The sequence below is a fragment of the Dipteris shenzhenensis genome, chromosome 3 (assembly GCF_047967505.1).
Source record: "Dipteris shenzhenensis isolate YYH24624 ecotype China chromosome 3, Dip_SZ_1.0, whole genome shotgun sequence".
In the NCBI taxonomy this organism is placed as follows: domain Eukaryota; kingdom Viridiplantae; phylum Streptophyta; class Polypodiopsida; order Gleicheniales; family Dipteridaceae; genus Dipteris; species Dipteris shenzhenensis.
Window position 1 is genome coordinate 4,307,520 of NC_141598.1, and position 12,626 is coordinate 4,320,145.

General features: G+C 42.6%; 1 protein-coding gene across 3 annotated transcripts in view; it reads left to right on the forward strand.

The window, feature by feature from the left end:
• Window positions 1-4,928: 4,928 nt before the first annotated feature.
• LOC147903252 (kinesin-like protein KIN-UB) overlaps window positions 4,929-12,626 on the forward strand; it is an 86,953-nt gene continuing 79,255 nt past the window's right edge. Inside the window, exons 1-2 of one of the 3 annotated variants that reach the window (XM_087373016.1) lie at window positions 4,929-5,444; window positions 6,180-6,280. In XM_087373016.1, the coding sequence (XP_087229142.1) occupies window positions 5,231-5,444; window positions 6,180-6,280 (315 nt within the window). In that variant the 5' untranslated portion in view covers window positions 4,929-5,230. The remainder of the gene's footprint in view (window positions 5,445-6,179; window positions 6,281-12,626) is intronic. The other 2 variants (XM_087373017.1, XM_087373018.1) reach the window with 2 other exon arrangements.

Consider the following 12,626-nt stretch of genomic DNA (forward strand, 5'->3'; position numbering starts at 1 on the left):
ATTGAAGGGTTGAGTAGATGATAGTTAGTCCAATCACACCTTGTAATTAGTTAAGCTTTGAAATACCAAAGGGCTAACACCCCATACAAAGTCAGAGACACATCTACTCATATTCCCATTTGAGGACAGCTTGCCATGCACTTACCGGGGACCTAGCAAAATATAATACATGAATAAAAATGGAAAATGTGATTAATCCTTGACCATTTATGACACACTAGAGTTTAAGATAGTATTGTCAAGTTACAAATTGTGCTAGAACACTACAACCATTGACATCATTTTCAATGATAGAAAGTACACTGAAATTTCAGAGTTACTACCATCAATTTAAGCATCGATAAGAAAGCATTGGAATAGATGTAGCAAATGATGTCAAAATTCCCATTTTGGTAAATGCTATTTTGATAAAAATAGAAACATTAATATCAATGGTATTTTTGACACTATGAAAATTTCTCCAGGCCCATTTGTGAAGCTTATTTTGACACTAATATCGATGCTGGTTAATGAATTTTTAATGCTAATATCGATGCTAATATTGACGTTGGTAAAAAATCCCAAAGCTGTTTTGATGGAAATATCGATGCTTTCCTATTTTGTCAAATTTTTTAAAGGGCTTATTAGGGCTTGGCCAAGCCCTAAAATGCCAAATGTCAATATTACAGTATATTGATTATTTATATGCTTCACATTGTTTGGCTAGAAAATTTCCTGCTACATTTTCCCTTATCTATCCTTGTTTGGTTTGTATGAGATTACTACTTGTTTATTGCAAAACGATGGGCTAGGTGCGCATTGTTGAATGTATAGTGTCAAAGCATCAAAACTCAACCTATTCTACCCCTAGTGCTTGGACCATGCTCACAGACGCGCTTCGTAGAGTCCCATCTAATAGGATCATTATCACAACACTAGTGGTTAGAGATACAAGTGGAAAATACGTGGAGTTGTCAATTCCTAGGGCCTTCGATCATATCAGTTTGGGACTACTAAAAGCCCATTCAATCAACCTAACTAGCAACCTAGGCATTTAGAAATGTGACTGAAAAGGCCATTGAGTCCACCTTTTTGGCTTGTTGATATCGTTTTACCTCACCCACTAGATTTGCCTAATGCTTGTTGGTTTAGTAGACCAGTGGTTAGCTTACAAGTTTGCTAACATGTACATTTTCTCAACACTTGGTATGAAAGTTATCATATAGTAAGCAATAATGAGAGCTTACTTATTATTAATTACCCTAAAGCTACCCCCAAGTCCTTGCACTTTGCCAAATAATGGACCATGGTAGAGTATGATCTAAGTCTAGCCCTACTTCCCTTTATAACCAAAACTTGTTCCTCTTGTCTCATTTGATTAACATATGTTATCACTCTTTTTTGAGAACAACACATGTCTTCCCATCAAAGGCTAACTTTACCTTTTGGGGCATGGTATGGTGACATGTATTATTTCCTACCTTTGGAATAATGCTGGTGTTTGATCATTCAATTATGTATATAGCAATTTTTAAACATTACAACAAAGCTTTGCAATAAAAATCAACCCCTAGTTTTCTCAATTTGCTTAATCCATTCCTATATTATTTTGCATATACCAGAATTGAACAGGTAGGTGTGTGTATGTGTACACTGTGTGTATGCGTGTATGTGTGCATGTGTGCATGTGTGTGTGTCTGTGCACGTGTGTGAGGAAGATGAAGATCTAGATGTCTGTGCAATTCTCTTTGGTTAAGTTTCATATGGTATATGGCTTACAAAGTTCACCCATTAGTACATACTTTTTGGCTTGCTTACGTTCACACATTAGCAACGGATACATTATTCTAGAAATACCTCTCAAGAGTATTACTTAATGATGCAAGCTGAGTTTTGGGTTTGTTGAACTAGAATAGGATGTACGTGGATGTTATTAAATAATGAAGATTTCCTACATTTTCAATATAAATATATGAAGACATTATTATTATTGAATATTATTTTCATGGGTGATATTAGAAACAATGATCAAATAATTTTGGAAGCTAAGAACAGGGCCCTGTTGCATGCTTACATTTTCAATCTTAAATAAATCTACATGTATAAACTATGTCAAGTTGCTATTTTATAAATCCCCTCATGCACATAGATGGGATGTAAGTCCCCCCATTAACAAGATACCCCTGAGTGCACTAAAGTGCTATGTCACATGTTTATGAGTGACCCTCGGGGTAATTGCCAAACCCAAATGGGGTCACATTAAAATAGTCCTTAACTTTGGACTACTCAATTTCAAGAAATGTGACACATAACCCCCCTTTTGAAAACTTGTTATTTCAAGTAATTATTTTATGGGATACTTAGATTCTTTCTTTGCTTGCTTGATTTTCCTACCACTTCAACAATTGTCGCTCACATTTTTGGGCTCGCTTGATTTTTCACGCTCACTCTATCGATTGCCTCAAAATATAGGGGATCCCAAGTGGTGGGGTATGCATATAAATAGGTGTCCAACATATCAACCTAGACATTGGCTAACGTTCTTATTTTTATTCTCCATGGCCTCATCACAGAAAGGCTCCACTGGGGGTGGATTGTTTATATTGTAGATGCTACCTTTTCTAGTATGCAATCCTAGGCTTGGTGCAACTCTCTTTGTAGTTGGCTGATTCAAACATAATCCGGGCACACCCATGATCCCAAATAGTAGTCATCCTCTTGTAGCCAAATAGTAGTCATCCTCTTGCAGAAACTAATCTCTTCTTCTAGACACTCTTGTATGACCTTGTACCTCTTCTATAGGTATACATCTCATTCTATATGAGCAATGGTATGCATCAACTTCGTCTAGTTGAGCCTTGTAATGTTGTTTCTATATGCTATTCTATATATGAACTTGTGCCTCTTTTATAGCCTTACATTTCTTATATATATGAGAGTATGATTTCTATAAGCATACATTGCATTTCTTTTCATGTATGGTAGGATGAACTTCTTCGATTTGGGCCTTATGATATGAATGATCATATGTTTCTATATGCTCATTCTACACGAGCTTATGCCTCTTCTATACGCTCCTTCTATATGAGCTTTTGCTTGGCATATGGTTCTTTAATCAACATATGTTACATACATTTCTTCTCATAAGCATATGTTCCTTCTCATTCGCTTGTGTCTTTGTAGAGCATATGTCTCTTCTCAATAAGCTTGTGCCTTTTTACATATGCTTCTACAGAGTGTAATTTTTTTAATAAGCATATGTTACATACTTTTCCTCTCATGAGCTCATGCCTCTTCTATTGACATATGATAGGCATATGCATACGCTTCTTTTATAAGCATATGTTTCTTCTATATGAGCACATGCTTGAGTGTAAATACATGTTTCTTCTGGCATATGTTTCTTTTATAAGCATATGCATATATTTATGTTGTATGCACATGTCTCTTCTACATGAGCATGGCACGAGCACAAATTCCCTCTATATAAGCCACATGTTTCTATAGAATGTATGATTCTTTCATAAGCTTACGCTACAAAAGATAGGCATAAGCATTTGTGGTTGGTGTGTTGGTGATATTGAAAGTAATATACTAATCAAAAAGTGTGTATTAGGGATTATTGAGATTTTTTCAATCCTTGTGTGTGTTTCCTTGGATTATTCTTTCTTGCTCTTTATTTTGGACATTGATAACAAGTCTAGTAGTGCTACGATGCCTATTTTTCCATCTTGTTTGAGATATGATCCATTCCAAACTTAAATTACGTAGTATAAGAACTTAAACTTTATGGATACTAGCAAGCCATATTTAAATTTTTATAAAATAATATAAGTATTTCTTCCTTGGTGATTCATCTATTATGGCTCCTCATAATCATTACCTTTTAACAATATTTTCATACTCGGTGTTGTTTCATATAATCTTGGACCTTCTTTGGGGTTCTTTGCCAATCTACGTGTGGAAGCATGCACGCGCGTGCACACACACACACATTAAAAGGATTAGAGGGTTCCCTAAATTGGGTGGGTTGTTGTAGAAAAGGCACATATTAAGTTCATTGTGGAAGTATTGCTTTCTTTTTTTTTTAACAAAGATGTGAAAGATTCCCTCTTAAGGTCCTTCAAGTTGATTCCCTTTTGTCACTTTTTATAGGCAAATATTGGTAGCTCAATTTTTGTTTCCTTCCATCAGCTCAAGTTCCATGTGTCCATTGGGTGTGATGGCCTTTTGTTGAGAGACGTTATAACTCTCCCCCCTTTGGTAAACATTATTTCTTGATGTCATATTATGCTTGATCTTCAAACCTCATTGCTACGCAACAATCTTAAAAGGAAGAAACATCAAAGATGACATGACTGAAAAGAAGATGTAAGAACAGAGAAGGAATGATGAGGATAGAGAAAGAAATAATAATCAAGAATAGGCAACTTTCCTTTACTAAATAACGAGGAAGATGGTTACACCCGCTTTAGACGGGCAACGTTCTCCTTGCTATAGCTTGCCCTTGGCGGGGCAGTGCTAACAATCGATTGTGAGATGAGTACGAAACCGTTTATGTCGTAGGTAAGACGCATGTCTATTATAAGAATTGATAAGTCGGATGAACCGGTGGAAAGAGGACTTCTACTGAAAATTTAATATGGATGGGAGTTTTGATTAAAATTAAATTAGACTTTATATCTTATATTGTTTCAAGGTCTCTTGCAGAAGTAAGGAGGGGTAGAGGGGTAGAATGGACGCTTCTAACCGAAAGGGCAAAAGATGCAATTCCCTTTTAAAAATGAGAAGAGAGTTTTGTCATATGCCGCTTTTTTTTTTGGGGGTAGGCCGGCGGGGCGACGGGCGGTGCGGCGGTAGAGGAGTTGAGCGGGGGATGCAGACAGCGACACGTGGAGGGAGTCGGTGGTAAAAAAACTCAATCGGTAATGGTATTTTTTGAACGAATTGATGATGATGTTCGTTCGCCTACTTCCCTCCCTGCAACTCAAGAAACCTCCTCCATCGCCATAGCCAGTTAGCAGCCCAACCACACCTCCAACTTTGCCCTAATCTCTCCCTCCTCGCCCCGCCCTTGTCACACTTCGCTATCGCAATTCTTAAACGGCTTGGCCCGATTCGCAGTCAGAAATTCGACAGTCTTGCAGCCTAGTCTGCAGCCGATGGTGGTTGCTCCGCCGTTGTAGCTGCAGGAGGCCTTCGGATGAAATCTGCCACTGCCTCATCATCCGATCAACTCTTCTGACCAAGGATGGCTTTCACAGGCTACAGAAATGGTTCTAGCATCAATTCTCGCGCAATGCCACGGTTGGATAAGCCGCTTTCCGCTAGCTCCAACGTCAGGTCTTCCGTTCCTTCTCCTCCTCCTTACACGCGAGCAAAATCAGCATCACCGTCACATCTCCCGGCAGCAGGGAGACGTCACAGTACAGGCTCTCCAAAAACTTGGAAAAATGATTCAGGAGGTGGGAATTGGTGGCCTTTTCTTCTACCTCTTTATAGATGTTCGATTCATTCTTTTCCAGAAATCTTGACTACCGAACGAAAATAGGAATCGAACGGTTAAGTGATGAGACAACTGTTGAAGTGTCAACTTCAAACTGTCGGCGTCTACATGATTAGATCTACCTAATCTAGTTGACCTTCGCTTTTGCTTAACCAATGTGCGAAAACAATTAAACGCGATAGGACTGAAGCCAGAACCCCACCTTCCGCAAAAACGCTAGGTGTTATGTTCATATCACTCCTCTGCATTAGTGATTGAGGAAAACCTTTCAATTCACCAAAAAGAATCAAAATTGTGCGATTCTGATTCCGCATTTCGAAGAGAATTAGCAAGACATTAATTTTGCCGCACTAGTCATCTCGTATGATAGGAACATCTGCTCCCAAACACGATCACCTGGATATCTGTTCCAACTTGTTTGATGCTTATTATCATCAGCAAGACATGCTTTGTGATACTCGCGGTGCTATTTCAGGACCCATCTTCAGAGTGTTTTTTATCATTTGGTTGGCTTCTTTAAGCAGAGTGGCATGGAATGTGTGTTAACACCTTAGTGAAGAGGTATGCCTCCAAACGTCAAATCGGAAAAGTGGTTGTAATACAGGCTTATTTTCTTGTATCACGAAGGGTCTCTCGATCTTATATCACGTCAAGTCATGTCTGATATTCCAATTTGTCTGACTTCTGTGAGCAGTTTCCAGCAGAGTGCGGGTAGCTGTGAGGTTACGGCCTAGAAATGCAGAAGAGTTGATAGCAGATGCTGACTTTGCAGATTGCGTCGAGCTACAACCAGAGGTGTGTGTGCTTCTGTGTGTGTGTGTGTGTGTGTGGCTCCCATGCATGCATGTATACACTTGTGGCTGTGTTTATACAGCCTCTTCCTACTCGACACGACATTTGCATGCACTTGGGTTGACATTGTTCTGTAGTTACCATCAGCCACTTATTCAAAATGAGGTTATGGATACTCCTCTCCTCCAATTGACCACAATGAAACATTAACTGATTCTTTGAGCTAAAAGGTTGACTACTGTAAACATCAGAGATTGGACTAGAACAGGACCACAATGGTCCATGAGATTAGTCAAATCATCAACGTAGGATACCTCCAAAGGGAGACCCTAGATGCTGTAAAAAATCAGAGGGAAGTTACTCGTCGCTAAAGGATGCAGTGGAAGTTTCACCTTGAGAAACAGGACACGAATATGAAAGAGACAATTCACAGCACGTGCTTACTTAATTGTAAAGAGAGCAATGCAGATTTGAAAAGTGTACAGCCAAACTGGAATAGATATAAAACTAGAATATAGATATAATGGTGCTAACCAAGTATAAAAACTGCCACAATATATATCTTAAGTGCAGGAAACTTAAAAAAAACATAGGAAACCCCGTCTCCTGACGTTTCCATCATTAGGGCATTTCTGAAACATAGAAACGTTATGGAAATGCCTGATCTACAAGTACACCAGAAGAAAAGTCAACAAGGGTGGGTATTGACAAGAGATGATGGAAGGCTTTTTTATCAAGTAAGCGCTGCTCTATGATGGTGATGCATGTAATACAGGTATCGTGGTGGGTGCATAGTGAAGGCTCGAAGCCTAGGGGGGGCATTTATAAGCCCCCAAACCCTCCAGTCGGTTTGCAGGCTGCTGAGTCGGCTGGTAGGGGGCAGCAAGTTGGCCAGTAGCGGGGGGCAACCAGCCTTTATAAAAGGGAGGCCTTTGGGCCTCATTTCATCATCACTTGGAGCAGCCAATCCACAGCAGACAGGAGCAGCAGAGGGGCCTACCTCTGGGGCTACATTCAGGAGAGGGTGGAAGCTGCAGACTGAGCTAGAGTGGCAGCCCACCTAGGCTGGCTTTCCGGACAGCAAGGTGGAAGGGATCCTTTGGAGGGAGAGTCTACATAAGCTCAGTGGAGCATGCAGGTTCAGAGATCTAGAGGCGCTAGGCATTTTAGTAGGAGAACATTTTGGTAGTGTATTGTGTCCAGTTTGTGGACGGACGGAATATGTAAGTGTTGCTTCTATATTTGTCTTGATGCAGAGACGCCCTCTACACTCGGTTTGGTGCTACTTAAGCCAAATCATAGTTACAAAATGGTTCCCAATGCAGCTACAAGGACAGCTCATTTGTTGGTACACGAAGCAGCACGGTGTTATTTTGACACTATGTTTGGCCTCCAGGTCTCGAAGGTTGCTTTTTGTAGATCTGTTGTCGGGTGCCAATCATCCAGAACTGCAATCTTGCGGCAAACGTAGAAGCTCCACATGAATCCTCAATTGCATGGAGAATGGAGGGTGAAAGCCTACCATACAACATAAGGGGATTTCTCATTGTGGAGGCTTTCAACATTGGCTGCAAGATTGCTCTTGAGATAGGTGACAAGGACTTTGACAAGTTCGAATTGTTGATCAGCGGAGGTGATCAAGAGGCGTCTCCGGTTGCATGATGGTGGAAAGAATCAAATGATGATTTTGCCATTGGTGGATGACATGCTCACAGATGGCCTCTTTATGGCTGTGCTGTATGGGTTCCCTCTAGATGTCGACGAAGGCCTCAGTATCTCGATAATCATGGAGAGATTGATTGCATTCTTCAGATTCCACTCCATCACGCTATCTGGACCCATAGAGTTGAGATCCTCCCGTGGTGTCCAACACATCGATAGGTCTCGCCTCCGTGCCTTCCCTCACCTCCTAGATTTTCATGGCCGCTAGACTTCATTTTCCATAAAAGGTAGTTGGTTCCGTGTAGCTTTCTAGACCACCAAAATTGGATGATTGAGCTGGTACCCATGGTATGGTGTAGCTGACCTTAAGTAGGTACCTTGCACTATATTGCAAGCCAAAGCGCGAACACCTGAATGTGGAAGCTCTTTCCTTTCCGCAAGGGTACCACCCTTCAGTTGAGTTACATCAACCGTAATTAGGGAATCTTAAGCTTCAGTGATGGTGAAACACGAGGGCTCGCTAGTGCTTGCATTGGTGGGGCTTAGAGGGATGGGGTCTAGGTTTATTCCTAGGCCTTAAGAGGTGCAAAGGGAAGCCCGTTAAAGGGCTTGTATGGAAGCGTACCCTTGTGGGACACATTGGACCAGAGAAAGAAGCAAGATGGCAAGTATTGGCTAATGGGGAGGATCTAGAGAGAGCTCCAACTAAGAAGAATTGGGAAGGAGGAACTTGGGTGTAGAAAATAATGCAGGGGCCTCTTTGTAGCCCCGTGGGTGGGTGGAGAATGAGGGAAGAGCCTTCATTTACATTTCTGGAATAAGTTGAGAGACAGTCTCGGTCTTCTGTCTCTTGGGCTTTGGATCACGAGCAAGGCTATCCCTGTATGACCACCTTTGGCTCTGATACCGTGTAGAAAACAGAGGGAAGTTGCTTGCTAAAGGCCAACTCCGACGCAGTGGAAGCAGGATAGAAAGTCGACACAACATGCAATGTGCACTTCACACATTAACTTCTCCAAAGTACTCAGATATCACACAGTAAACTGAACTGTAAATATATTGCAGCAATCAAATAGTGAACCTCTGAACAAATAGTCACTATAGGGTTCCAACAAGGTGAAGGAACCTCGGCTGCGCCAGACTTCCTGCACCACGCACCTTAGGGAGAGGTCTAGGTAGGCTAGGGTTTGCAGTAGCAAGTGTGGAGAGGCACTGGGAGTGAGGTGAAAGCATATTGGAGAGGTTATGGGATGGAACTGCTCCTGAATTGGCCAGCTGCCAGCCTGTGAGCTGGTCAGCCAGTCAACCGACCAGCCTAGAAGGCTGGTCGACAGGTCTGCAGCCTATTAAAAGGACCCACTGTATGGTCCGTTCCCAAACAGCCCTGATAAGCTAATACAAAAAGCATCTCTTGCCCTCTCGGTCCCTGCCCTCAAAACTGGGCATAATAATACCTTTCATGGCTGAGTCTGCCCTTCACCTCAGGAGTGCCGACAGAAACTCAGTACGAAGACTTTGTATAAATGGATGCTCAAGTATGTGTGGGTGTGTGGATTTGTATGTGTGAGAGCATATTTTTATACTATGGTCTACACCCACTGTTGGGCGCTGATGACGTCAGTGGGGATGTCATAGTAGCTAGTCCCTGCTATGCATGATGGAGTTTATGGTTTTCAACCTTGTGAGTGACTATCATGAGATTGAAACTGCACTATGTTGTGTTTTTAGAGGATGAGTTTGGGAATGTTCTTGGATTCATCTAGGTATATGCTTCTGCCGTATTAGCGGACATGCAAATTTCACCTTGTGAAGTTTTCACCAAGTTGCGGCCTGCTGTTATTGTGATAATTCTTTCTATCTTAAATGGTGCGTTGCCCTATCAGCTAGATTTAGATTTAGATGCTCGTTAGGGAGAAACTAAAATGAAAATGTTTAGACTTCACAAGCAGTTGTAGCTTGAATGAAGAGATTTTGGACTACCTTTTGATTAGCCTTCTCCTTTAGTGCTAGCCTTCATCATGGCTGAGTCTGCCCTTCACCTCCGGAGTGCCGACAGAAACTCAGTACGAAGACTTTGTATAAATGGATGCTCAAGTATGTGTGGGTGTGTGGATTTGTATGTGTGAGAGCATATTTTTATACTATGGTCTACACCCACTGTTGGGTGCTGATGACGTCAGTGGGGATGTCATAGTAGCTAGTCCCTGCTATGCATGATGGAGTTTATGGTTTTCAACCTTGTGAGTGACTATCATGAGATTGAAACTGCACTATGTCGTGTTTTTAGAGGATGAGTTTGGGAATGTTCCTGGATTCATCTAGGTATATAATAATACCTTTTCATGCCCTATCAGCTAGATTTAGATGCTCGTTTGGGAGAGGCTAAAATGAAATCGTTTAGACTTCACAAGCATTTGTAGCTTGAATGAAGATATTTTGGACTACTTTTTGATTAGCCTTCTCCTTTAGTGCTAGCCTTCATCATGGCTGAGTCTGCCCTTCACCTCTGGAGTGCCGACAGAAACTTAGTACGAAGACTTTGTATAAATGGATGCTCAAGTATGTGTGGGTGTGTGGATTTGTATGTGTGAGAGCATATTTTTATACCATGGTTTACCCCCACTGTTGGGGGCTGATGACGTCAGTTGGGATGTCATAGTAGCTAGTCCATGCTATGTGTGATGGAGTTTATTTTGGTGGGCTGCAGTTCCTACAGGGACAAGTGGTGGGCTGCATGGGGGCTGGAGTTCCAAGTGTTATCATGGTTCATGCATCGCTCTCCACATGTCCCCACAGGCTGCCATGTGTCTCATGGGTTGCCATGTGTCCATGCCACATGTTAGGGAAGCTACCTTAGCATGCCACATTATCATACCACCGTCCACGTCATCATGCGATTACAGCATGCCACATTAGGCATATCACATCAGCATGCCATGTCAGCCCTGCCTAGCAGCTTCCGCCTCAGCACACCAGTCGCGATTCCACAGCAAAGCGTGAGGGGAGAACTACATGTCGCGTATCGCCTCAGTTCGTTGATTCGCCTCGACTTCAGCTGATTTTGCATGTGCAGGGCTATGTTGTGCCGCCAGGGCACCAAACAGTCCCGTTTGTAGGTCCTGCCGTTAAGCAACTTCGGTTCTTTCAGTGTGAAGTTTATACTTTGCCTCTTGGCTCAGTTTGTGTTGGAAATAGAGGATAGAATCACTCACACCTCACTCCCGATCTAGCTCATACAACACTCAGAGAGACGGAGAGAGACAGCAAAAACTCAGATATATTCCTCCACAATCGTGGGCAGACAAAAGCTCAAAAGATGAGCGTGTACAACAGCCAAGTGAAGCTGTCCAAGATGCTGAGCCTACTCCTCTCCCTGCGTGCTTGCCTGTGCAAGGCTTTCTGTGCAGGTGATGAGAACTGAGGGGGGGAGAGGGGGCCTTTTATTGGCCCATTGCTGGGCTGAAGAAAACCGACCAGCAGGGGGTCGGCCCCCTGCTTGCAGCTCCGAACAAGCCCTGCAAACACGATCATTGCCTGCAATCAGTGGAAGTCCATCCACCATCTTTGTCTTCTACATCTCGACGAGAGTGCCATAGTTGATGTGACCGAACCGCTCATGTTACAATTTGGATCTGCCATGGTCCTCGTGCACCAACAGAGTGTTGAGCCGATATAGCCCATGCTCCTTGATACCTTGAGCCGCCACTTGTCCGTTTGCCTTGAATGTGACAGTGACTTTGCCATTGTCGAATAAGACCGACATATTGTGCTTGTCCATCTGACAGACAAACAAAAGGTTCTTGCACAAATTCGGTACATACAGTACATCGGAAATCAGCTCCTCGTTTCCTGTAGTCGTGATAAATGGAATACTACCAACACCCTTCACAGGGCATGATCGGTTATCCCCCACAATGACCTTGGAATTGGAATGCGTACCTTCCATGGTTTTGAACCACTCCTTTTTGTTGGACATGTGCTTTGAAGCTCCACTGTCCACATACTAACCTTCCTCTCCTTTATTGATTGCATAAGCAGAGCAGTACTCAGTGATGATGAAGAGAGCGTCGGTCGTGACGTTTGCCGATCCGGTCTTTGGCTCCTCCTTGGACTTGGACTCCTTCTTCTTGAGATCCGCCTTCTTCTTGCGGCACTCTTTAGCAGAATGACCAAGCTTCTCACAGTAGAAGCACTTCATCTGCCTCTTTTTCTCTGCACCCTCAGTCTTGCTTTTGTTCTTGGAGTCTTTGAACTTACCCTTGCCGGGCTTGTCCCTTGCCACAAGAGCCTTCTCGTCTGATTGAGTAAATAGTTTTTCCCAAGCCTCTTCCTGCAATAGTAAAGGGCCAAGCTCCTCGAAGGTGAGAGGCTTGGTCCTCTGTCCTACAGTAACTGTAGTCACGAAACTCTCTTAAAAGTGCGAGGCAGCTTGTGTAAAGTCAACAATGCTAGATGGCTTGAGTCTACCTTCTGACCAACTGCGGCGAACTGGTCCCTTACCACCTTGACTTTTGTCAGATGGTCATGAACATTGTCTGCCTCATTCATGTTCAGATTGGAGCATCAAAATACGAGATGTGTTGTATGTTTCATACAGATCCTTCAGGATAGCCCACGCCTCTACAGACGTCTCGGCCATTTGGATGTGCGGAAGAATAGAGTCCGCCGTGGTCCCAATGATTAACGC